This window comes from Tamandua tetradactyla, chromosome 23 (assembly GCF_023851605.1).
Source record: "Tamandua tetradactyla isolate mTamTet1 chromosome 23, mTamTet1.pri, whole genome shotgun sequence".
Taxonomy (NCBI): domain Eukaryota; kingdom Metazoa; phylum Chordata; class Mammalia; order Pilosa; family Myrmecophagidae; genus Tamandua; species Tamandua tetradactyla.
Window position 1 is genome coordinate 25,963,191 of NC_135349.1, and position 26,455 is coordinate 25,989,645.

A 26,455-nucleotide genomic window follows, 5' to 3' on the forward strand; every position below is an offset into this window, starting at 1 on the left:
AGTCCATCAGTAGGGGGCTGGCCAAATAAACATGGCACATCCACACAACGAAGTGGGATACCTTGAAGCTGGAAAAAAAAAAGATGGAGAACCTTCTTATATGCTGCTCCCTGTATGTCCTTATAATATGGCCATAGATTAAATGGGAGAAAAAAAAGTGAAGGGGTAGGAAATGTATGTAGTAGGCAAAGCTTTCTCTAAGGAGGAGGGAAAACAAGAATACATACTTGTATAGGTCTATTTTGCTTAAAAAACCCCTGGGAGAAAGATTTCTCAATGTGTACTTTTTATATCATTTTTATTTTTGAGCAATCATTTAGTTCTATTTCCTATTAAAAAAAAAAAACTAAACTGAACTTAAAAGATAAAATGTCCAAAAGGCTGACTCCAATTAAAAAAGAAAAAAAAATAGAATATACCATGAAATGCTACCACCTTTCTCATCTGAGGTCCAAGAGAGGGCGGTTTGTCAGAGGCAGATGGAGTAGCGTGAACCTCGGGACCCCAAAGCTTGACAGAAAGAGGACACGATATTTTCAGAAGACAAACTGCCTCCTTTTAAGAGATCAATCTGTAATGGGTGAAAGATAAGAATGAAATGATGACAGAATATGGTTTCTGGAAATTGAAACAAGGCTATTGTTGACCTGCTCATTTATTTGAGGGCAGAGTTTTTTATGAAATGGCTAGACACAATGAGAAAGGAAAAAGGACCAGAAAGTGAAACTGTGAGCTGTCTGGATGGGCTGTCTGGAAATGGTGGTTCTGCATGCAGGTGGATTCCACCCGTGCTTACAGAAGTACCCAGCACCATCAGGCTCTTCCCCAGGAGAGAGCTCTTGGAATTTCTAGCCATGGGGAATGAGAAGGAGCTCAGAGAACCCCTGTGGCTTGCCCAAGGTCACTGAGCAAGGACGAGGAAGAGCTTGGGTTAGAAACCAGTCAGTCTGGCTGGATGTCTCATACTCAGGATGCTCACGGCACCTGTGGCCTGCCACCTGTCTTCCAGCCCAGGCCTGGGGAGTGCCCCCAGCAGCACTGTCATTAGCCCAACCCCTTTCCAACCTTGATTCAGGCTTCTACCTGCAGGGTTTGCACTGGAGCAGTGTGCACTGGAGCCAGGCTGATACTGTGGCAAAAGAAGGCGGCAGGTGGAGTTGAGGGCAGCCTGGAGAGCAAATGGCCTGGTCCAAAGGGAGACCCACTGTTCTGCTCCTGCTGGAATGGAGGCCCAGTTTGATAGGATTTCGTTTTTCCAGAGAAGTTTCAAGTTCAGGTTTGTGAGAAACCTAACATTCTAATGTTGGCAAGTAATTTTTAAAAATTTGAAGCTCGATACAAGCCTGAAAAACAGGTCTCTGGTTTCCTTGTTACCTTAATGGGTAAAAATACAGAACCTGCCACACCTCCCTTTATTTCTCTTTTCCTTTTTAAGGAAACCCTGTCAACTAACTGAAATCTATTAGACAAAGAATGTGGCTGTTGGGAGGCTACATAAATGCCGGCTCTGAGACGCATCCTCTCCTTCACCTTCAAATTCTCCCCCTCCATGGGCCTCCAGCGTGGTTCTGGGCCTTTCAGTCACATTCCATCTTCCACAAGCCTGAAACAATATCCCTGTCACTTTTCCTTTGCATTTTCTGTGTAACGTGAATTCCCGGGACCCGTCTTACTGCCAAATTACCTGAGATAAACAAGTCATGCTAAGATCCTCTTTTCCTTTCCAAACCCAAACAGCAGCTGGCAGCTAGAAATGGTTATTTATAACCACACATTGTTTCATATATTTGCTTGGTTTAGAAGCACTTAGACATATTTTTTGGGCGGCTTCATAATCAGATGAGCGCCTGGGGACCATGTGGGCAGTGGCTACGAGGGTAGGCTCTGGGTCAGCCTGTCTGGCTCCACTTGTCACCTGTTTGGGAATCTTAATCGTCCCCATTCCATTTAAGTTTATTGTCAGGGTTAAGACGGTACATGTAAAACACTTCTCGGTGCCCAGCACATACAGGTACTTGGCAGTTATTAGTTTCTTTACCCAGAAACTGTTATTCATGGATTCCAGCAAGTTCTGTTGAATTCTGCCTCCCAGATATACCCTGCATCCATGGGCGCCTTGGCACCATCCCTCTCCAAGCCTTCCTGATCTCTCATTGAACTTCAATATCCACCAGGTAGGTGTCCCTGTCTCCACTAGGGCCTGGCTTTTCCCACGGTGGCCATCTCTAAATACGGCCATATCTCATGCCTTCTTGACCCTCCAAAATTTCCCTCTGTGTGAAGAGAAGAATCCAAAATCCTTTCCCTGGCTGACCCCATGTGGGCTCCCGGACCTCACTCTTTTCTTTCTTCCCCTCCCTCACACTCACACCCTCAGAGCTGCACTGGCCTATCTTCTGCTTCTTGGATGTACAATTCCTTCCTGCCTCAGGGCCTTTGCCCTCACTGATCCCTTCTTGGAGGACTCTTACCTTCAGTCTCCTACAGGCTGGCTCCTTCTGACACATGGGCTCTCAACTGGAAGAGCCCTACTTCCTCAGAGGGGACCCGCCCCCATTTCTTCCTCCTTGGATCCTCTGCCCAGAGCTTATCTGAGCTTTCCCTTATGATTTGTGTGTTTGTGGTCTGTCTCCCCAGCTGAATCTCTGCTTTTCCACCACTGAACTCTCCACATCTGGAACAGTGGCTGGAAAGGAGTAGGGACCCGTCGACATGAACAGAATCGATGAATGAGTAAATGACCACATTTCTGAATGGACAATGTAGGAAGGGACAGGCGGTGTAATTATGAACTGCAGTAAAGACTTCATCTTCACTTGTAATGTGCCTTCCCGGCCCTTTCCCCTCACTATTTCTGGGATGGTGAAATGAAATATGACAAAGTAAGTTTAATACCCCAATGGAGATAATTGGAAAATATTGATTTTTTTCCCCATTTGGACTGTAAAGATAAGAAAATGCCACACTTATGTAATCTAATCAGTAGCTTATGTGACAGCACATTTCCCAGGCTGAAATGGACTTTGTTCTACCTCTCTATCCATCATATGAAGCTCCAAAATCCATTCCCACTTCACACCCTGATCTAATCCCATCCTCCCCATTGAATACAAGTATGGACAATCAATTTGTGAAACTATGTGTGTCTATGTGTATGTATCCAAATTAAAGAACTTTTGGAGTATCTACTCCCCCACCCCCAACCCCCCCCAAATCTGCCAAATTGCGCTGGGGAACACAGGAAATGGTGCATGAGATCCCCCAGAACCATAAGGAAAAATGCATCCCTTTCTCTGACAGCTAACTTTTACTAGAGCTTACCAAGTGCCATGTATCATTCTAAGAATTTTGAGTGGATGCATTAATTTGATCCTCATAGCAGTTCTACAGGAAGGTCCTATTATTATCTCCATTTTATAATTTAGGAGTCAAGGGCGGTACAACAGTGGCTTAGTGGCAGAATTCTCATCTGCCATGCCGGAGACCTGGGTTTGATTCCTGAAGGCTGCCCAAGCCAAAAAATAAAAAAGAAGTTTGAGTACTGAGAAATAAAATGTAATACCCCCAAGGTTACATGGCTGGTAGGAGGGGGAGCCAGAGTTCCAACCTCCTTAGTCTGATGCAATAAGCTCTGCTCTTCTGCAACTCTCCAGAATAAGAAGGCTTGGGATCCTGAGCAACAACACGAAAAGAGGGAAAGAAGAAGAGTTTAACCCTTTGCTCTGGTTTTCATGGTTTCCTTCTGCAGGCTTAAATGAAATCTCCATCACAAAGCAGAAGCTTCCACCCTGTGGGCTCTTTAGGAGGAAGGTTTTGCTGGTCTCACAACAGACCTGGGCCTTGTTCTCCTTACTCATGGGAGAATTAAGTGTCAGCGGGCACTTAATTCCCCTGTGCCTAAGCCTCAGAATCCGATAGATGACGGCGATCAGACCAGATCCAAAGTCTAGCTCACTGGCTGAAGCCAGCCTGCAGATGTTTGTCTGATCCCCCTAAGGTTTAAACAGAATGTTTTTTTCAGCCAACCTTTACAGCTTGGGTGAGCTGACATTTAAAAATCCTGATTTCTGGTTTCTTTTGAAAAACGAAAAGACCTGGCAACACAGGGCCTGTGTTCCTGCCTGGGTGCTGAGGGGCAGCGCCCTGATGGATGGCCCAGCATCTGCCAGTTCCCCACCTCTACCTCTCCCACTCTCTCCCAGCCATTGAGGCTAAGTCCCAGATGCCATTTATCGTCTTGCCTGAACAGTTTTCTTTACAGTAAAGATGAAAGTGAAAGTTCACATCTCCCGGCAAAAGTGAGATCATCATCACTGGAATCACCAGAGCACTAACGATTATACATGCAATTAGTGTGCGCCAGGTCCTGACGGAAGGATGGTGCCTCGAATCACTCATTTAATTCACCCAACAACCCTAGGAGGCCACACAATTATTATCCCATTTTATACATGGTGGAGAGAGGGAAGAGGCTGCATGCTTCAAGAAATTAGTAGACAACAGATTTCTTTATGAAAATGAAGACTATTCCGGGGTGTCAAATGAGCAAAATCTATTTGGGTGCTGAAAGAACCTAACATAAAGCAGCATAATTAAATAAACCCTGCCCACTGTCTCATTTACATTACCTGCCTGGCCCCTGCACTGGATCCTCAACATCTTCAGATATCCCAAGGTTCTACAAATGCGACCCTGGACTAGACTGGTTAAGTGCCCTCCTCCCCCAAGCTCTAACATCCTGTGATTTTAGGTGGGTTCATAAAATGCATCTCTAATAGTTTAAGACTCTGGAAAGGAAACACAACACATACCTGAAAACACAAACCTGCACAGGCAAGCACATATAATGTAGCACAAGTTTGCTTAGAGTTCTGAAGTGTGTGGTCCCTGTGGGGGTTCTGTAGCTGCTGAGCTGACATGCATGGCACCTTCCCTCCCTGCCGGCTGCCTCACCACATGGGCCTTTATGACCCACAAAGGACACGTGAAGACAGGGGCTGTCTCCAGAGAATCCATCAGCTATGGGAGGTCAAGGTAGCAGCAGGCTCCAAAGTGAGGTGGGAGGTGGGAGTAAAAGTGACTTCATTGGGAAAGGAAATGGAGGGAGGATGGGAAAAGTAGGTGGAGTGTGGTGGTATGGAGCTGTAAGTACTATAGAAAAATATGTTCTGAAAATTAAACCATTCCTGTGGATGTGAATTCATTATAAGTAGGACATTTTGATGAAGTTACTTCAATTAAGGTGTGGCCCACCTCAATCAGGATAGGTCCTAAGTCTATTACTGGAATCTTTAAAAGAGGGATGAAATTCAGACAAAACGAGAAAGCCACAGAGGGAACTTTCAATTTCAAAAGCTGAACATCAGTAGAACCTGGAAGAGAAGATGCTGCCATGTGCCTTGCCATGTGACAAGCTAAGAAACAAGGATCACCAGCAGCCAGTCCCAGAATTCAGGAACTCCTGAATTCTGTATTCTCCTGTATTCAGGGAGAAAATATCACTTTGATGATGCCATGATTTGGTCTCTGTCCTAGGCTCAAAACAAAGAGCAAATGAATTCCCGTAGTTTATGCTAGCCATTTTATAGTATTTGCTCGAGCAGCCTAGGAGACTAAAGAGGAAGAAAAGAATGAAAACAGAGGCTAAGGGGTATAGTAAAAAGTGACTAGGATTGGAAATATTACTCCAAGTGGGCTTAATCTAAAGGACACTGTCTGGAGGGACCATACCCCTCCACTAAACCAGCAAAGGCCTCTGAGAACTGGGCCTGGAGGTTTGGCTTTGGATACAAGGGCCTTTACTCTGTCTGCCAGCAATGCACCGAGGGAAAAGTTGGTTAATCTCTTTCCTGGTTACACTCCTGGGCCTTTTTCTGTGCTAGTCTTGGTGCCAAGTGTTGAACACACAAAGGAACAAGAGTAGGTTTCTGCTCTCAAAGAAGGAAAAGGCATGGAGCCCAATGACTCTGATGCAATGCTGCATAAAAAGCTGTGGGATCCCACCAGGCAGGAGGAGCTCATTCTGCAGGTGGTGCCAGCTGCTGTGATCTACAGCAGGAGGTGTCATGAGAGAATGGTGAAGTTGGCAAGGAGCACGGTCAGGGCCAAGGCTGTGCCTAAGAGATGGCTAGCGTTATGAGGTAACTTGGGCAGGCATTGAAATCTCAAGTGCCTCCAGGGCTAGGCCAGTGGTATCAACGCAAGAAGTGGGCACCTGGTGACTGGTACCACCAACCAAACTGTCAGCATGTATCCAGGGTCAAGGGAGTGGGCACTAGCAGGGCCAAAGCATCCTGTTCTTCAAGAAAAACTGAGCAGTCCAGGTTTTATGTTAAATCTCTATTTTTAAATATAAGAAAACTCTCCTATGGCCCCAGTTCAGTCCAGTATAAAACCTCTGGGCATGACTGTGGGTTGGTGACCGTGTAAAGATGAGGCTGGAGATCAGCAGAACAGCCAAGTGGGGGATGCGAAGGGGAAATGCTTCTCCAGGGGAATTCTCCAATTAAAGATGATATGTCTATAGGGCAACTGTGAAGGCCACAAGGTCAGGCTGTTCAAAAATCCCATGGGCACCAGTAGGCAGGCCAATGCGATTAAGAACAACTGGCAATTGCTTCATCTTATTTAAAGTGCTCTGCAAACAGCTTTGAGATTTTCTTTCCTGCCACATCGCTGCTCCTGAGCCCTTTCCTACTTGGAGACAGAGGAGCAGCCACAGGGTCAAACCCCAAGGGAGTTGAGAAGGCAGTAGAGGGCAGGGCCTTTAAAACAGCATTTGCCGGTTTGAAAGGATGTATGTACCATAGAAAAGCCATGTTTTAATCTTAATTCCATTTAGTGAAGGCAGTTGTTTCTTCTAATTCCTATTCAGTACTGTGTGTTTGAAACTTTAATTAGATTATCTTCCTGGAGATGTGACTCAATCAAGAGTGGTTCTTAAATTGGATTAGGTGGAGACATGTCTCCACCCATTCTAGGTGGATCTTGATTACTTTACTGGAATCCTATAAAAGGGAGATTCTAAGAGAGCAGAGAATGACATAGCCATGAGAAGCAGAGTCCACCAGCCAGTGACCTTTGGAGATGAAGAAGGAAAACACTTCCCAGGGAGCTTCATGAAACAGGAAGCCAGGAGAGAAAACTAGCAGATGACCCCATGTTTGCCACATGGCTTTCCAGATGAAAATAGTCAAAACTTGACTGTGTTTGCTATGTGCCTTCTCACTTGAGAGAGAAACCCTGAACTTCATCAGCCTTCTTGAACCAAGGTATCTTTTCCTGGACAATTTAGATTGGATATTACTATAGACTTGTTTTAATTGGAACATTTTCTAGGTCTTAGAACTATAAACTTGCAACTTATTAAATTCCATTTTTTAAAAAGCCATTCAGTTTCTGCTATATTGCATTCTGGCAGCTAGCAAACTAGAACAGATTTTGGTACTGAGAGCGGGGTGCTGCTGTGGTTTGCAAATACCAAACATGTTGGAATGGCTTTTTAAATGGATGGGGGGAGGATTCTGGAAGAGTTATAAAGAGCTTGATAAAGAAGACCTAGAATGCTTTGAAGAGACTGTTTGTAGAAATGTGGACTCTTTAGAGTCTTCTGATAAAGTCTTAGACAGAAATAAGGCACATATTATTATAGACTGGGAGGAAAGCAATCCTTGTTTTAAAATGGCAGATAATCTGGCAAACTTGACTAGTGGCTTTGGCTGGAAGGCAGATTTTAAAAACCATGAACTTGGATATTTAGCCAAAGAGATCTCCAAATAAAATGTGGAAAGTGCAACTTGGTTCCTCCTCACAGCTTACAGTGACATGCAACAAGAGAGAGAGAAGCTGAGAACTGAACTCTTGAGTACAAAGAAACCAGAAATTGATGTTCTGGAAAATTCTGGGCTTCTAGAAAGGGAGACCCCAGAGAATAGTGCCCCATGTGAGGGGTTGGCCAAATGTGAAACCAGTCAGCCATTTCAGAGAGAGCCAGGATTGGACATGGAGTTATCCAGGAAGGGTTTGTGGAAACTCCTTATGTCTGACGGGCATGATCCAAGGCTACTGCATAGAAAGCCAATGAGAGCGTTGTGGGATCTGTATAAAGAGAACCACTGCTAGTCGGGACTGAGAATGACAGAGAAGGGACACACTGGAGGAAAAATAACTTCAGAGGCAAAGCCAAGGAGGCTGGGGTCTGAAATCAGGAAGCCTTGGGCCAGGAGAGTGGATGCACCCAAGTAGGTGGAGAGGGTGAGTTTACCCCAAAGGCAGAGGGTGGGCCTTCCACCTGGTTGCAGTGGGATGCCTCAGGCCTTGGAGAGGGTGAAGCATGTTCCTTGGGGTTTGGGGAGAGCCTGGCTGCCACTAAAGGGAGGGGTTGAACATGTGTCCTGGAGATGGCAGAGAGCCCAGGTGTAGACCCCGATCCTTGGAGAAGGTGGAGCTGGGAAAAAGGTGGTCTCCTCAATGTCCCCCAAAGTTGCATTCAGAGAGAGGCAGGCCTCTGCGAAGGCCTTTGGAAAGGGTGGGACTGTTGCTTTCTAAAACCTTGAAGATAAATGACTCTCAGACTTTGAAATCTAATGGACTTTGCCCTGCAGGTTTTCGAAAAATATATGGGTCCAGTGACCCCTGTGTTCCTTCCAATTCCTCCCTATGGAAATGGGTATAGGTATCCTATGACTGTTCCTCCTTTGTATGTTGGCAGCAAATAACTTGTCTTGAATCAAGGTCCAGAGCCAGAGGAGAATTTCTCTTTAAGACAGACTATGCCTGTAACTAACTTTGATAGGAGTTTGCACTGTTTCTAACTTTGTATTTCATTTGTATTGCTACTGAAATGGTTTAAGGATTTCTGATATTATGATGGAATTAATGTATTTTGTATATGGGGAAAACATGTCTTTTTTTTTAGGGTCCAGAGGGTATAATGTGCCAGTTGAAAGGAGGTATGTACCCTAGAAAAGCCATGTTTTAATCCTAATCCCATTTTAGTAAAGGCAGCCATTTCTTCTAATCCCTATTCAGTACTGTGTGTTTGAAACTTTAATTAGATCATCTTCCTGGAGATGTGACTCAATCAAGAGTGGTTCTTAAGCTGGATTAGGTGGAAACGTGTCTCCACCCATTCTAGGTGGATCTTGATCAATTTACTAGAATCCTATAAAAGGGAGCTTCTAAGAGAGCAGAGAATGACATAGCCATGAGAAGCAGAGTCCACCAACCAGTGACCTTTGGAGATGAAGAAGGAAAATGCCTCCCAGGGAGCTTCATGAAACAGGAAGCCAGGAGAGAAAGGTAGCAGATGATGCCCTGTTTGCCACCTGCCTTTCCAGATGAAAACAGTCTAAACCTGACTGTGTTTGCCATGTGCCTTCTCACTTGAGAGAGAAACCCTGAACTTCATCAGCCTTCTTGAACCAAGGTATCTTTCCCTGGACACCTTAGATTGGATATTTCTATAGACTTGTTTTAATTGGGACATTTTCTTGGCCTTAGAACTGTTAACTTGCAACTTATTAAATTCCCCTTTTTTAAAAGCCATTCAGTTTCTGCTATATTGCATTCTGGCAGCTAGCAAACTAGAACACAGTGTTTATTTCTTAGCCAACATAGTGGGCAGGCTTTGCCCCAGACCCTTTCCCCAGATGTGAGAACCTGGTCAAATACTGGCAGGGGGATGGTGAAACAAGCTTTTGATGACATTCTATGGATGCTTCATCCTGTTGACTCCTGGCTTTGCTACCTACTCACTGTGAGCCATAAAATGGGCACAATTATATAATTGTTGTATTGGGCCACCTCGAGAATGAAATGAGATTCACCATGGCAGGGGATCAGCAAACCGTTCCTGAAAAGGGCCAGCTGGTCAATCGTTTTTGACTCGGCAGGCCATATGGTCTCAGTTGCTGTAGCATGAAAGCAGTCATTATGACACAGATACAAATGGGCAAGGCTGGGTTCTAGTAAAACTTTATTTACAAAAGCTGGCAGTGGGCCAGAGTGCTTCAGGAAAAGTGAAGAAGTGTACAAATGTTATTTTCTAGAGACTTCTGTGTTGGATTTTATATCTATTTATATGACTAGCTCTCCTACCAGACTATGAACACTGTAAGGACGAATAACATATCTCCTTTTCAGATGTAAGCTAAAAGAACAAGTTTGGCATGGTCTAATGCACAATCGAGTTCATAGGGATTTTCACAACTGTCCAAGTTTAATAACAGAGCAGGGTTGTAACTTCAAACACCTATCGGGCTGAGGCAGGCAAGATGCCTACTGAGGGAACCTGGCCAGGTAGGGGCTAGGCCAATTGGAAAGCACACCTCCCTTCTAAGGGAGCAGTTACCATGCAGCTCCAGCCTCAAGGGAATTGTTGCCATGCAGAATTCTGATATGGCATTGACAGACTTTTCTTACTATTATCAAGAGAACCATAATCAGATATATTTGAGAAATCTCCCAAATTTTCCACTTTGGCAATTAACTCCAGAAATTGAAAAAGAATACATTATGGGTCAAATAAGCATGCTTGTGGGTAGCATTCAGCCTGGATGCTACCAATTTGCTACCTCTGATACAAAGAATTCATTTCAAAATCAACTACCTCTCTATTAACTAAGATCTAGAAAATTTTAACTTATATTTGGGGAAAAAATTAGCCCTACAGAAAAGATTAAAGAATATTACAAGGAGCTTCCATATATATTCTTCACCTGAATGTAGTCTTATTCATCCTGTTATCTCCAGATCCCAGCACACAGAAGCCACTGAAATATTGTCAAATCAATAAATGAACACCATAAGGAAAAATAAGCGAAGCAAAGATTGTCAAGTTCCTATAATCTAAAGTGACAGGTGGAATGAATGCGGAAGAAATAGAGAGAAGAAGAGTGACCTGGACAGAAGGATGTGTGCCAAAAAGAAAGGATAACAGAACAAACGCAGAGCCCATATGGCACAAACATTTATTTTGCCTGCTGAATGCTTGCTTTGTTTCATTTTATTTTATTGTTATTATTATTTTTTTTGCTTGGTACATTTTAAGCAGTGAGAGAAACAGACAAATCACCAGAAGCCCAGGTAAACACCACACAAGGACAGAAGGGACAAGACAAGCTGACAGTGTACTTTCAGCAAAACCTCACTAATTCAACCATCATCCGTTTTGCAGTTTGGGATTATTTGGACAAGTGAGGCTAAATTTCATCTTGGTGTTATTAATTCTTTGAGAAAGTTTGCTAAGCAAATGAACAGTATAAACAGGGGAAATGTTGAATGTTTGCTCTGGAGGGGGAGCAGAAGCAAATGAACAGCTTTGAAATCCTTTCTAATTACACCGCTCTGTTGAACTTTTGTCTAATTATTATGTTCCTAGAAAACTGAGTAGAAAAATTTTTTTCCTCTAAACCACCTCATATTTTGAAAGCACTAGGGGAAATCTGACTTTAACACAAAGACAACGTTTTTATAGACAGAAGATTCATAGTTTGCCAATTTATCTTAGTGTAAATAAAAAGTGTCAAACATTCAGTTTTCTTTGAAACAAAGACTAAACTAATTGCGAAGGCTATTATTAGTTAGAGAGCGCAACATATCCTCCCTCCCTCTTCTGCTGGTAGTGTAGAATTTTGCCCAGTTGCAGATAATGATAGCATATAGGAGTTACCATGTAACAGCGTATTTTATATGCCGCAATTGATGTTATGTGTTTCCATATCTTGACTCACCAAATGCATAAACCAGGGTAGAGTTCATCATCATCCCCATTTTGCTGACAGAAAAACTGTGGCTCAGAGAGTTCAAAATACACAGCTGAGATTCAAACCCCAGGCTATATGATCCAGCAAACCTATGAGCATTATGCCGTGCTGCACTGTAGAATCAGATAGGACCTGCTCAAAACCAAAGGGCCAGGGAAAATGCTGTGAAAAGCTATGGTGATTTGAACATGCAGAATAAACCAAACCACAATATGGTTTGGAGATACTTGCTAGATATTTAGGCTTTTGTGAGTTTAGGGAGTAAATATCTTTCTAATAAGGCTGAATTTGGTTTATCTGATTGTCTAGAATCATAATTCATCAAGGTATCCTTCACTTTACCCAGTGGATATGTGCCTAAAAACTTGTGTGTAAATCAAACTTTTAAAACTTGGGATGGAAAATGGGATTCTTTGAACGTTAAATCCAAACTTAGGGCAAATACTTTCTTAAAGAAAATCCATTATTCCTTTTGGTAACTAAGTCTGCCATTGGGCCATAGTAATGTTCTTTGGATTGATGGGATATTAATAGTTGGAAGTGAAAGCAGACTTTTTGAAAAATGGCTCATAGTAACATTTCTCAAAGTCTATTCCATGAATCCTGGGGGAGGTCCCTAAGATCTTATCAGATGATCTGTGAGGGTTAAATTATTTCACAACAATTTTAAGATGTTATTTGCCTTTATTACCGTGTTGATATTTACACTGATGACACAAAAGCAATGGCAGGTAAAACATGAATGAATCAAGGCAGTGACACTATTAGATATAAGTATATTCTTTACCGCCACATGCTTGCAGGAAAGCAAACAAAAAATTGCTTTTTCTTAATGTCCCTGTGAAGCAGCAAAAATTAATTTCATTAAATCTCTATCCATGAGTACACAGCTTTTTAATATTCTGTGTGATGAAATGTGAAGCATGCACAAAGCACTTCTGCTATAAATCAAAGTATGATGGTTGCCACTAGAAAAAAACTCGTTTGAGTTTTTAAGTATACACACTTTTTAAGTATACACATTCTATTGTGTAATGAAATGAGTTAAGATTTAGAAGATCTGCATAACTCAGCAAATCACCATTTTCCAAATGGCCAATGCCAAATGTTACAAAACCATACACATGTAAAAGCTCCAATCAAAGGGCAAGAGAGACCAATAGATTTTAAAGTAACAGAATATAAAAGTTCATTGATATGGTTTCAGATGCCACATTGTGGTATTCAGGTGTCATTAAGAAATTATCACTCGCTAAATTTTGATGTGGTATCAAAGAAGAATATCTCTAGTTATCTAAAAAGGCAATTCAAATATTCCTCCCTGTCCCAACTACATATTTGTATAAGGTCGTATTTTTTTTATATACCTTAGACAAAATAATATAACACAACAGTTTGGATGCAGAGGCAGATATAGGGACCTAGCTGTCTTCTCTTAAACCAACAGTGCTACTTTTCTCACTAAATTATTTTCTTGTTTTGGAAAATACAGATATTTTTCACTTAAATATTATTTCTGATTGTATGTGATGGGTTTATTATCATGATTTTTAAATGAATTGATAAATGAAAGTGTTAAGATTTTCTCAGTTTAAATTTCTAATGTAATAAATATAATAGATAAAACCCACACAAGCAGAGTTCTTTTGAGGTAAGAACATAAACGAGTCCAAAGTCCAAAAAGGTTTAAGAATTTTTGCTCTGCAGCAACATTATACTGGCAAACTGGTAAATGACATTTTATAGCACCTTAGAAGCACAAAGGGCAAAGATGTTTTTTAAGCATATGACAGACTGTCAAATGTTTTTTCCATACTGCAATAACTGGTTATCCCAGAGGAACAATTCTCCAGAGGTGGGAAACAGTTTTATAAACAGAAAAACCATTTGTATTTTAGCAATGGCACTTCAAGTCTTTCTAGGCTTTAGTCTTCCCATCTGTAAAATGAGATATGGAGTAGCCTAATTGTTTCTAATGGCCCAGGTTATGATTCTAAATCAGGGATACCCACAGGCTGCAACTGGCCTTCAGATTGATTGGCCTTCATGGTATTTTGAGAAGTGACTCACAAAGACAATTGGTTTGAGCTGAGTGAACAATTTGCCTTTCAGATGGGAAATTATTTTCAGTTAATCACAGCCCTCGACCCAGCGCACTAGACTCGCCTTTGCAGAGATTTGCATTTGCAACCTCTAGAATCAAGGATCTCTAAGATCTCTTCCAAATCTCAATCCAGTGTCAGGCTGTCTGGGTGCCTCATTCACTCTGTCACTTGCTGGAGGTTTGAATTGGGGCAAGTTACTTAACTTCTCTGAGCTCCGTTTCCTCATCTGTAAAATGGGGATGATAATAATGGCCTCAAAGGGTTGGTATGACAGCGCTTAGAGAGTTTTTAGCATCCAACAGTACTGTTAATTCAAGCTACTATAACTAACGACAAAGCACAGGAAGAGTATTCCTTTAGTCTTCTCCGCCCCGTCCCATATCAACTGCCTTCCCAGCAGCTCGCTAACTTCCAGATCTCACAATTGCACATCCCAGGCAGACTCCTTAGTGTAACCACTGACATACCGAGGACACACAATTTCATCCTCAGACCTCTACTTCTCCTTCTCCACTCTAAACCCTTTCAATAAGCCCCTGGTTAGTACCGGGCTTCTATATAACCACAGCTCGGCACAGTGGGCATACCACTGACCACTCCCCCCAGCCTCTTCTTCCCATCCCGGACCACTAAGCCTCCTTTCCCCTCAGATTGGAGACCATTTTGGGCCAGGGAGTGATGGCCTACAGGTCTACGGCCTGGGATTCTGCTCAGAAGGAATGGGAAAATAACTGCCCAACCTCTCGGAGGGGCCCACGGACACTCACCGTCCATCCCTAGAGGCGGCGGTTCCGGGTACTCGAACCGGAAGCGGCCGCCACACTGTTTGCAGTTCCCCTGGTTACTGTGAGCTTCCAGACCAATGGTGGTGAAGGTCCACTAACTGAGCCCGCCCCCAAGGGGAGTGACGTCACGGAGGTTCACTGGAACTCCTCCTGAGATCTCTGGATTGGGCCCGCCTCCCAAGACCGTCGGTCGTTGTGCGCAGGCGTGCTGGACCAGCGCCCTGGGCTGCGTGGTGCGCAGGCGCCCAAAGGCTGCCAATCGAAGTAGCAATGGACGCACTGGAGTCGTTGTTGGACGAGGTGGCTCTGGAGGGCCTCGATGGCCTGTGTCTGCCCGCGCTGTGGAGCCGTCTGGAGACGCGAGTGCCTCCCTTCCCGCTGCCTTTGGAGCCCTACACACAAGAGTTTCTTTGGCGGGCTCTTGCCACGCACCCGGGCATCAGCTTCTATGAGGAACCGAAGGAGCGACCCGACCTCCAGCTGCTGGATCGGTTAGCGGCCTGGCAGTGCGGGCGGGGATGGGCCCAGGGTCCGGAGTCTGTTGGGGCTGGGAGGGGACCAGGTTCTGACGGGAGGGGGGCGGGGCAAAGGAGTGGAGCCAAGGGAGGATGGCGAGTCTGATGGAGGGCGCGGTAGTGAGGCCGATTTGGGGTCCCACAGGCCTGGCAGGGCCCTGGCGTCTGATGGAGTTGGAGGGGGATCATCTGGTGATGTCCCATTATGTTTCTATGTGTGGTTGTGGTGGGAGGGTTGGGAGGGGAGTATTTTTTAGGTTCCAAAGTGTATTTCCTCTAAGGTGCAGGATAGGATTGAAGCCTCAGCACAGTTGAGACTAAGACTAGAGGCAATTGAGCCCAATGTAGGTGCTGAACTAGAAAGCCCAAAACAACTAAGAAATCTACATAACGGCAAACTTGGTGATAATAATTATAACTAACATTTATTGAGTGCTTACTCCTGGGTAGGTAGTAGTCTAAGATCCTGTTTCATTGATCCTCACAATAACCATATAGGGTAGATGCTGTTATCTGCCCCCATTTTATGAATGAGGAAACAATCACAAAAGGAAGTTAAGTAACCTGTCCAAGGTTATGGGAGGTAATAGGAGACTGGGTGTTAATTAAAACCCATGCAGTCTGTCTTCAGAGGCTGTGCAGATCTTAAGTCGCAGTGTAAGGGTCAGCGGAGTTTCCCCACAGGGAATATTGTCCAAGAGGAGACTTAAAGTTTGGATTTAGCTGACCATTTGGCAGAGAGTATTCTAGGTAGAGAATAGCGTATGTGAGAGCCTGAAGGAAGAGAAATAAGTTAAATTTTAAATTTGGCTGTAAAATTGGAGGGAAGAGAGAGGAATAATAGTTGACATTTACTTGTACGTATTAAGAGCCAAGCACAATTCTAAGATCCTTACATATAGCAAGTTATTTAATTTTCCCAACAACCTTAGGCAATGGGTATTATTATTCTCACCATTTTCCTACAGAGAAAAATTGAGGGACAGAGGAGTTAAGTGACTTGCTCATGGTCATCAGCCAGTCAAGGCAGAACCAGGATTTGAATCCAAGTGGTTTGGGTCCAGAACCCACTCTGCCCTTAACCAGATTGGGTTTGTTTTAGTTTGCTAGCTGCCAGAATGCAATATATCAGAAATGGAATAGCCTTTGAAAAGGGAATTTAATAAGTTTCTAGTTTACAGTTCTAAGGCCAAGAAAATGTCCCAATTGGAACAGATCTATAGAAATGTCCAATCTAAGGCATCCAGAGAAAGATACCTTGGTTCAAGAAGGCTGATGAAGTTTAGGGTTTCTTTCTCAAGTGAGACAGCACGTGGCAAACACAGTCAGGAATTCTCTCATCTGGAAAGGTACATGGCGGACACGGTGTCATCTGCTAGCTTTCTCTCTTGGCTTCCTGTTTCATGAAGCTCCCGGGAGGCATTTTCCTTCTTCATCTACAAAGGTCACTGGCTGATGGACTCTCCTTCTCATGGCTGCATCGTTCTGCTCTCTCTGAATCTCTTACATTCACCAAAACATTTCCTCTTTGATAGGATTCCAGTAAACTAATCAAGACCATTTGAACGAGTGGAGACACATCTCTACCTAATCCAATTTAACAACCACTCTTGATTGAGTCACATCTCCAGGGAGATAATCTAATTACACTTCAAACATACAGTACTGAATAGGAATTAGAAGAAACAGCTGCCTTTACAAAATGGGATTAGGATTAAAACATGGCTTTTCTAAAACTGGTACAGGGTTGAAGAGGTATTCACTGGTCTTTAAATCACACCTAAAGTGTTCATCTTTATCCAAAAAATAATAGTTGGAAGCCATTGAAGGGGGTGGCCTGATGAAAAAATGTTAGGACAGGTCAGACTAGGAGAAAAAATAAAGTTGAGAGATTTGTAGTAATCCAATCTTGGACAGAAAGATGGTCTGGATTAGCATAGTGGGAATTGAGAGAAGGTGGAATCAAGATATATTAGGCAGAAAAATTCTGATGATTCAAAGGTGAGAATTGTTAACATGCAAATGGTAATTGAAGCCATAAAAATCGGTGAACTTACTAGAGAGTTAAACTTAAGAGAAATGACATTTTAAAGGAAGAAACCTTGAATCACTAAGTCCATACTTTGTGGTATAGAGATTAGGCCCCAAATTGGGAAGGAAACAAGAAAGACCATGATTTGGGCAAAGAAGATGGTTCAGGTTCCAGCATCCAGCCCCTGGAATGAACTTGGGGGATCCTGGAAAGATCTGTGTCACCTGGAATGACATGACAGGAGCCCTGCTTGAGGACTATCTGTATTTGTAAGGCAGGAAGACTGAGTGAGCTGCTCTCTCCTCACTCTTTGTTTCTACTAGGGTTGTCAAAAGAATGTGCCAGACATGTATGATTTCTGAAGCTGAGCCTTTTTTGTGCTTTTCCCCTTAGGTATGAAGAAATTGACTTGGAAACTGGAATTCTCGAGTCTAGAAGAGACCCAATCCCACTGGAGGATGTCTACCCCATTCACATGATCTTAGAGAACAAGGACGGCATCCAAGGCTCATGCCAGTATTTTAAGGAGAGGAAGAACATTACCAATGACATAAGGACCAAATCTTTGCAGCCTCGTTGTACAGTGGTCGAAGCCTTTGGCAGGTAACTGCTGGCACCACGTCAAACCTCATTGTTCAATATTGTGCTGGGAGATCTAGGATGGGATCCACAGCTTCAGTCTCTGTCAGAGGGGATTGGTCCTGCTCTATGCCAGTTCTCACCCTTCTCCTTTCCTGCTTCCTGGTTCAGAAAATCATACAGTGTGGTGGCTTCTTGAGATCAGAGTCCTCCTTTCTCTTTCCTTTCTGTCCACAGTGCCTGGTGGACGTAACTAGCAGCCAACATTTGGATTGGGGCGTTTTGGACTCTGGCCCTATCTGGGCCCTGTGCTACAAAGCAGCCCTTCTGTGAGTGTCAATCATTGTCCCTTCCGTTTTCCAGAATGGCAAACGTAAATTGTCGTGTTTCTCAAGTCATCTTCCTCACCATTAGTCCCTACCCCCCTTCCTTCTTTACATATCATAGAAATACTAGCAGGTGTGAACTCTCCAAATTTCTACCTTCTACCCCAACTTGCATACTTTCCACATGTGCACCCTTCTTTCCCCTCTCTTCTTATTTTAGGAGTTGGTGAGAAATGACAGCCCTGTCTAAGACTGTGATCTGAGTGTTCCTCTTCCTCCCTTTCTCCTTCTCCCATGCTACCTTATGCGCTGGTCTCCATCTCTTTCCTACCTTTGACCATCAGCCCATCTTTTTCCTTTATTGTCAACTTTTACCTGTCTGCTCAGCACGTTAATATAACTCACCCATCTTTCGAGACCGTCTCTGCACCTTGTGTCCCCAGTCATTGAGCTATCTCTCTGTCTCGGTAGCTAGGCTTCTCCAAAGAAATAGCTACATTCACTGTTTCACCTTCCCTTCATTCCTTAACCCCCTGCAGGCCTGATGCCTGACTTCATCACTTCACCAAGATGGGATCATCTAAGATCCTGATTAACAAGGGCTGTGTGCACTTGTGCACTTGGTAGGCTCTTATTCTCTGAGGCTCTTCTATACCATTAGGGGCTTTTGAAGCTTTTGCCACCTGTGGTTTTCAGACTGTCTCATTTTTCTATTTTCCTAGCTGTTTTATCTCCAGCTTCTTTGTGGACTCCTCTCCTCTGTACACCCCTTAAATACTAGCTGCTCCCAAGGGCTCTCTGTCCTCTGCACTCTTCTCACATGGTCACACATGTGCATATGGGCTGATGTCATCTATACATATAACTTTTATGTGTTTGATTATTCTCTATTGATATCTATTCCCTTAACCTCTCTTCCAAAGTGCCATATGTGATATTTCAGTAATGTGCCCCTCAAACTCCATGTGTGCAAAAGTTAAATCATCATTCTTCTTCACCTTTTCTTCCTTTCCTTTCCTCTAGTGGTTCTTTATTCTGGTCAGCGCTATTCTTATGCACCATGCCTTAATTTGGAGGATCTTCCTAGGTCCCAATTCTCTCTGACACCTACATTCAGGTGGCCACCAAGTCCTGTTGACCCTACTTCCTCAGTTGTTTTCAAGCTCCCTTTGGCCTTGAATTATAGCAGCAGTCTCTTGTGTCCCTTCTTGCTGTCTTTCCTCCTTTTAACGTTTGACACCACTGTGAAATGTTTATTCTAAGGCAGCTGTGTGATGGATAACACCCTGGTCACTTGAGGCAGAGGTTCCAAACTAGCCAATCTACCCCACAGACATGCTTTGTTTGGCCAGCATGGTCTTTTGATTTGTTTTTAATTTTATTTTATTGCTAAGATTTTGAAATATGGACTTCTAGCTTCTTTTGAAAAACTCAGTATCTACCCACACTGAATTTTTTTAAACTGTAAACTTTTTTGAAATATATTCATATATATTCTAAAATATATTCATCCAAAGTGTACAGTCAGTGCCTCATAGTATCATCACCTCATTGTGCAGTCACCACAATCAATTTTTAGAACATTTCCATTATTGCAAAAAGAAAAATAACAAACATAAAAAAAGAAAACTCAAAATACCCCATTTCCTTCCCCCCTAATTATTGACCCCTAGTATTGGTATGGTACATTTGTTACTATTGGTGAAAGAATATCAAGATATTACTGTTAACTGTAATCCATAGTTTACAATAGGTACTCCTTCCCCCATATCCCAACCTGTTATAAACCCTTTGTAACAAGTGTCGTAATTTGTACTAGTTCATGAAATAACTTATTTATATTTGTAGTGTTAATCATAAATGTCATCCACCATAAGGTTCATCGTGTTATACAATCCCATATTTTAATCTAGCTTTCAATCTGATGAAATACATGATTTAAACAACTCCTTTCAAATATATTCATCTGTAATTCGGCACTATTATTTTATAATTCCAATTTCAAGCTACCATCACCTCCATCCACTTCCAGACATTTAGGTTCATCCTTATTAAAAATTCTGTACCTATTAGGCAACCACTCCCCAATCCCTTCCATTCTATTTCTTGGTAACTTATATCCTAATTTTATAACTATGAGTTTACATATTCTAATTACTTCATATTAATGAAATCATACGATATTTGTCTATTTGTGTCTGACTTATTCTCAACATCATGTTCTCAAGATTCAGCCATGTTGTTGCGTGCTTCAGGACCTCCTTCCTTCTTCCTGCTGAGTAATATTTTTTCAGGTGTATATACCACATTTATTTATCCATTCATTGGTTGATGGACTCTTGGATTGTTTCCATCTTTTGGCAAGTGACTAATGCCGCTAAGAACATCAGTGTGCAAATGTCTGTATCCTTGCTTTCAGATCTTCTGAGTATATACTAAGTAGCAGAATCGCTGGGTCATAGGGTAACTCAATATTTAGATTTCTGAGAAACCACCAAACTGTCTTTCACAGTGACTGTACCATTTTGCATTCATTCCCACCAGCAATGAATAAGTGGTCCTATTTCTCCGCATCCTCTCTAGCACTTGTTTTTTTCTGTTTATTAGCAGCTATTCTAATGAGTGTGATATGATATCTCATTGTGAATTTGATTTGCATTTCCCTAATAACCTGTTTGTATTTCTCTAATACAAATACCACTTCTCTTTCATCTTTGAAGAAATATCTATTCATTGTCTTTTGCCTATGTTATAATTGGGTATATAGTCTCGATATTAAACCCTTATCCAATATATGGTTGCCAAATGTTTTCTCCCATTAAATTGACTATCTTTTCACCCACTTGACAAAGTCCTTTGAAGCGCAGAAGTATTCAGTCTTGAGGAGGTCCCATTTATCTATTTTTATCTATCCTTGCTTTGTAAGGTCTAAAACGTTACCTTCTATGGCAGGCCATGGTGGCTCAGCAGGCAGAGTTCTGGCCTGCCATGCTGGAGACCCAGGTTCAATTCCCAGTGCCTGCCCATGTAAAAAAAAAAAAAAGCTACCATCTATCACTAGGTCTTGAAGATGTTTCCCTATATCTTCTACTAGGAGTTTTATGGTACTGACTCTTATATTTAGGTCTTTGATCCACTTCAAGTTAACTTTTGTATAAATTTTGGGATAGGGGTCCTCTTTCCTTCATTTGAATATGGATATCCAGTTCTCCCAACATCATTTTTTTCATTTTTAATATTTTTATTGATAAAACTTAAAATATATTGTTATTCTTGATAGCCTGATTTTTTTTGACAATTCAGAAAGCTTGAATGCTTTTTTAATTTTTTTATTTATTAAACAACAACATACAAGCACCAATATTCTTACCATATGATCATTCCGTTCTTGATATATAATCAGCAACTCACGATATCATCACATAGTTGTATTTTCATCATCATGATCATTTCTTAGAATATTTGCATCAATTCAGAAAAAGAAATAAAAAGAAAACAGAAAAAAATTCATACATACCATACCTCTTACCCCTTCCTTTCACTGATCACTAGCATTTCAGTCTACTAAATTTATTTTAACATTTCCAACAACATTTTTTAAAGAGAATATTCTGTTCCAGTTTAGTGTATTTGGAAGCTTTGTCAAAAACAATTGAGGGGGCGGGCCACGGTGACTCAGCAGGCAGAGTTCTCACCTGCCATGCTGGAGACCTGGGTTCTATTCCTGGTGCCTGCCCATGTCAAAAAAAAAAATCAATTGAGGATGCATGGGTGGTTCAGCGGTAGAATGCTTGCCTTGTATGCCGGAGACCTGGGTTCAATTTCCAGATCATGCACCCAAAAAAATCAATTGACCATAGATCTGAAGATCTATTTGTGAACTCTCAATTTGTTTCCATTGATTAATATATCTATCTTTATTCCAGTTTTGACCATGTGGCCTTCTAATAAGCTTTAAAATCAGGAAATAATGAATCCCATTTCATTCTTCTTTTCGAAATATCTGGCTATTTAAGGCCCCTTTTGTCTTCCAGATAAATTTGATAACTAGCTTTTCCAGTTCTGCAAAGTAGGTTGTTAGAATTTTGATTGGTATTGCATTGAATCTGTAGATCAGTTTTGATAGAATTAACACCTTAACAGCATTTGACCTTCCAGTCTTTGAATATAGAAAGCCTTTCCAGTTATTTAGGTCTTTGGTTTCTTTTAGCAGTATTTTGTAGTTTTCTGTATACGTGTATACTTTACATCCTTGGTTAAGTTTATTCCTAGATGCTTGATTCTTTTAGTTGCTATTGTGAATGGAATTTTTTTCTTAATTACCTCCTCGGATAGCTCATTACTATAGAGTGTATAGAAACACTGTGATTTTTGCCTCCCACCACTTTGCTGACTTCATTTATTAGCTCAAATAGATTTGTCATGGTTTTTTGGTGATTTTTCAAATATAGGATCATATCACCTGCAAATAGCGACAGTTTTATGTCTTCTTCCAGTTTGGATGACTTCTATTTCTCTTTCTTGCCTAATTGCTCAGACTAGAACTTTTAGCACGATGTTGAATAACATGTTGACTTGTCTTGTTTGCATCCTTGTCTTGTTTGCAATCTTAGAAGGAAGGCTTATAGTCTCTCACTGTTGAGTACAGTGTTAACTGTGAGCTTTTCCTATATGTCCTTAATCATGTTGAGGAAGTTTCCTTTGATTCCTACCTTTTGAATTATTTTTATCAAGAAGGTATACTGAATTTTATTAAATGCCTCCTTTGTGTCAGTTGAGATGATCTTGTGTTTTTCCCATTCAATTTGATAATGTGTTGTAGTACGTGAATTGAATTTCTTGTGTTGACCTACCCTTGCGGACCTGGAATAAAGCCCACTTGGTTTGGTGTATTCTTTTAATGTACCATTGGGTTTGGTTCACACTATTTTGCTGAGAATTTTTGTATATATATTCATTAAGAAGAATGGTCTGTAGTTTTCCTTTTTTGAAGTATATCAGGCTTTGGTATTAGGGTGATCTTGGCTCCATAGAATAAGTTTGGTCATGTTCACTCTTCAATTTTTTGAAGAGTTTGAGCAGGAATGGTGTTAATTCCTCTTGGAATGCTTGGTAAAATTTGCCTGTGAAACTATTCTGTGCTGGGCTTTTCTTTGTTGGTAATTTTTTGATGACTGATACAATCTAAGTTGTCTAGTTTATTGGCATGCAGTTGTTCATAGTAACCTCTTATGATCTTATCTATTTCTTCCTGGTCAGTGGTAATGCCCTGCCCTGCCACTGTTACTAACTTTATTTGCATCTTCTCTCTTTTTTTGTCTTTGTCAGTCTAGCTAAGGGTTAATCAGTTTTTTTGATATTCTCAAAGAGCCAACTTTTGATTTTGTTGATTCTGTTGTTTTTTTATTCTCCATTTTATTAATTTCTGCTCTAATCTTTGTTATTTCTTTCCTTCTTCTTCCTTTAGGATTAGTTTGCTGTTCTTTCTCCGGTTTCTCCAGTTGTCCAGTTACAGAAAAGGTTTTAGCTCTTTCTTCCTTTCTATTGTAGGCACTTAGGACTATAAATTTCCCTCTCAGCATTGCCTTCACTGCATCCTCTAAGTTTTTATATGTTGAATTCTCATTTTTATTCATCTCAAGATATTTCCTGATTTTTGTTGTAATTTCTTCTTTCACCCAGTGATTGTTTGAGTGTGTTGTTTAACCTCCACATATTCGTGAAATTTCCACTTCTCTGGTAGTTACTGATTTCCAGTTTCATTCCATTATGATCATAGAAAGTGCTTTGTATGATTTTAATCTTTTAGAATTTTGTGCCCCAGCATATGGTCTGTCATGGAGAATGTTTTATGAGCACTTGAGAAGAATGGATATCCTGCTGTTTTGGGGTGCAGCAATCTATATATGTCTGTTAGGTCTCATTTGTTTTATCATATTATTTAAGTTCTCTAGTTCCTTGTTGATCCTCTGTCTAGCTGTTCTATTTATTGAAGAGAGTGATATGCTGAAATCTCTCACTCTTAGTGTAGATATGTCTGTTACCCCCTTCAGTTTTCTAGTGTTTGCTTCATGTACTTTGAAGCACCTTGATGAGGTACATAATTATTTATGATTATTTTTTCTTTTTCATGAATTGTCCCTTTTATTAATATATAGTGTTCTTCTTTGTATCATAATATTTTTGCATATGAAGTCTATTTTGACTGATATTATAATAGCTACACCAGCTTTTTTTTTTGGTTGTTGCTTGTGTGGAGTATCCTTTTCCATTGATTTACTTTCAGCCTATTTGTATCTTTGGGTCTAAAATGAGTCTTTTGGAAAGAGCATATAGATGGATCATATTTTTTAATCCAGTCTGTCAATATTATATATATTGGGGAGTTAAATCCATTAACTTTCAATATTATTATTGCAAAAGCTGTCCTTACTTCAACCATTTTATTCTTTGGCTTTCATTTGTCAGATCTAGGATTTTTCTCTTTTTTTATCTTTTAGTTACTCTTGCTGATATTCATCATTTTTATACTCTCCTCCAAACCCCTCTCACCTGTCTTTTTTTTCCCAGATAGCAGAACTCCCTTTAGTATTTCTTAAAGGTCAGGTCTCTTGTTAACAAATTCTCTCAGCCATTGTTTATCTTTGAGTATTTTAAACTCTCCTTCACTTTTGAAGGACAGCTTTGCTTGATAAAGAATTCTTGGCTGGTAATTTTTCTCACCTCCATGTGCTTGGTGAGTAGTCAGTGTTTAGTCTTACGTGGCTTCCCTAGTATGTGGTTAATCACTTTTCTCTTGCTTCTTTCATAGTTCTCTTCTTCTCTTAGGTATTTGACAGTCTGATTAATGTGTGTCTTGGAGTGGGTCTATTTGCATTTATTCTATTTGGAGTACATTGGGCTTCTTTGATTTGCATATTTGTGTCTTTTGTAAGGGTTGGGAAATTTTCTGCAATTATCTCCTCAGATATTTTTCCTGGCCCTTTACTCTTTTCCTTCTAGTACACCTATGATTCTTCTATTTGTGTGCTTCATGTTGTCAATCATATCCCTGAGATCAAGTTTGAATTTTTTCTGCGTTTGTTCTTTTGTGCATCTGAATTCAGTTGCTCTGTCCTGTTCAAATCTGTTGTTGTATGCATCTCTGGTATATTTTTAATTTGATTTATGGTGTCTTTCATTTTTGTAAGATCTGCTATTTTTCTGTCTAGTCTTTCAAATTCTTCCTATGTTCTACTGTTTTCTTGATATCCTTTATATTTTGACGGTGTCATTGAAGTTTAGGAGATTTGTTTGAACGTCTTTGATTAGTTGTTCCAAATTCTGTTTCTCCCCCAACTTTTTAATTTGATCACTTGGCTTGGCCATATCTTTTTGTTTCTTCATGAAAAGATTATTTTGAAAGTTGATTTCCCTCTTTTCCCAGTCAAACTAGGGCCAGGGTCTCATTCAAGTTATACAACCCCTTTCGGAAAGCTCTTAGAGGGTCGACAGAAAAGCAGTTTGCCAGATTGCATTTTTGTAGTCTTCCCAGAAGATGGTGCTCTTGAGCCACCTACTCCCCACAACCTCCCATGTCCCCAACCTCAGCAGCCTGTTGGGCAAGGTCCATACTGGGTCAATGTCCAGTTCAAGACTGTGGGCCTCAGAGGGCCACCCTCTCCAGCCAACATTTAACTCAGGACTGTTCTGCTTCTCACTGTTTTCCCAAAGCGAGGGCTTCCCTATCTCCCCTAGATCCAGGTGCCTGAAGCAGCCAGCCTTTGGGTTTGTGTAGTGGGCACTGGAAACTACAGCAGGGTCTCTATATATGGATATAATGGTCTGCTGACTCTCGCCAGGAGTGACTCTCTGCTGCGGTCCTGAGTGGGTTAATTTCACTGACTGGCGGCTGATCAAGGAGTGTGCAGCTTTTCACAGGCCAGTTAAGCCCAAGCTGTTACACAACCCCTGGGCTTTTGTGCTCCCATTTGAGTTCACTCACCCCTATTTCTCAGCCATAATTTCTTTGCTCTTTTATTCACCTCTTATATTTTGCAGTGGTCATTTTCTGGTCATCCAAGCCTCAGAACCGCTGCTTTGGACAGTTTCTGCCTGTTCTCTTGTTGTTTTTGGTGGACAAGTGAGTTCTACCTGTCTTTATTCCATCATCTTCCTAGAAGTCCTGGAACTGAATTTTTGCTTGGTAACATAGGCCAGAGCTGAGTAGCAGCTCCCTACTTTCCCATGAGCCATGAACCTCCCAGCTCCCCCACGCCATGCATCCTCATTCCTGCATGCTCCCTGCCCTCTTAACACTGGCCTCTAAAGCTCTTTCTGACCTTGCCTCTGCCCATCCAGCTCTCACA

General features: G+C 41.5%; 2 protein-coding genes across 15 annotated transcripts in view; one reads left to right on the plus strand and one right to left on the minus strand.

The window, feature by feature from the left end:
• The window catches only part of KATNIP (katanin interacting protein), a 199,169-nt gene extending 184,404 nt beyond the window's left edge, over nt 1-14,765 (minus strand). For 3 of the 13 annotated variants that reach the window (XM_077141463.1, XM_077141465.1, XM_077141455.1), the window contains exons 1-2: nt 14,638-14,765; nt 420-571 (exon numbers count right to left, since the gene is read on the minus strand). In XM_077141463.1, coding sequence (XP_076997578.1) covers nt 420-422 — 3 coding nt within the window. In that variant the 5' untranslated portion in view covers nt 423-571; nt 14,638-14,765. Of the gene's footprint in view, nt 1-419; nt 572-4,811; nt 5,002-14,637 lie in introns of those variants that run through there. The other 10 variants (XM_077141462.1, XM_077141456.1, XM_077141466.1 and 7 more) reach the window with 8 other exon arrangements.
• Nucleotides 14,766-14,866: 101 nt separating this feature from the next.
• GTF3C1 (general transcription factor IIIC subunit 1) overlaps nt 14,867-26,455 on the plus strand; it is a 114,266-nt gene continuing 102,677 nt past the window's right edge. For both annotated transcript variants that reach the window (XM_077141450.1, XM_077141451.1), the window contains exons 1-2: nt 14,867-15,146; nt 17,596-17,805. In XM_077141450.1, coding sequence (XP_076997565.1) covers nt 14,926-15,146; nt 17,596-17,805 — 431 coding nt within the window. In that variant the 5' untranslated portion in view covers nt 14,867-14,925. The remainder of the gene's footprint in view (nt 15,147-17,595; nt 17,806-26,455) is intronic.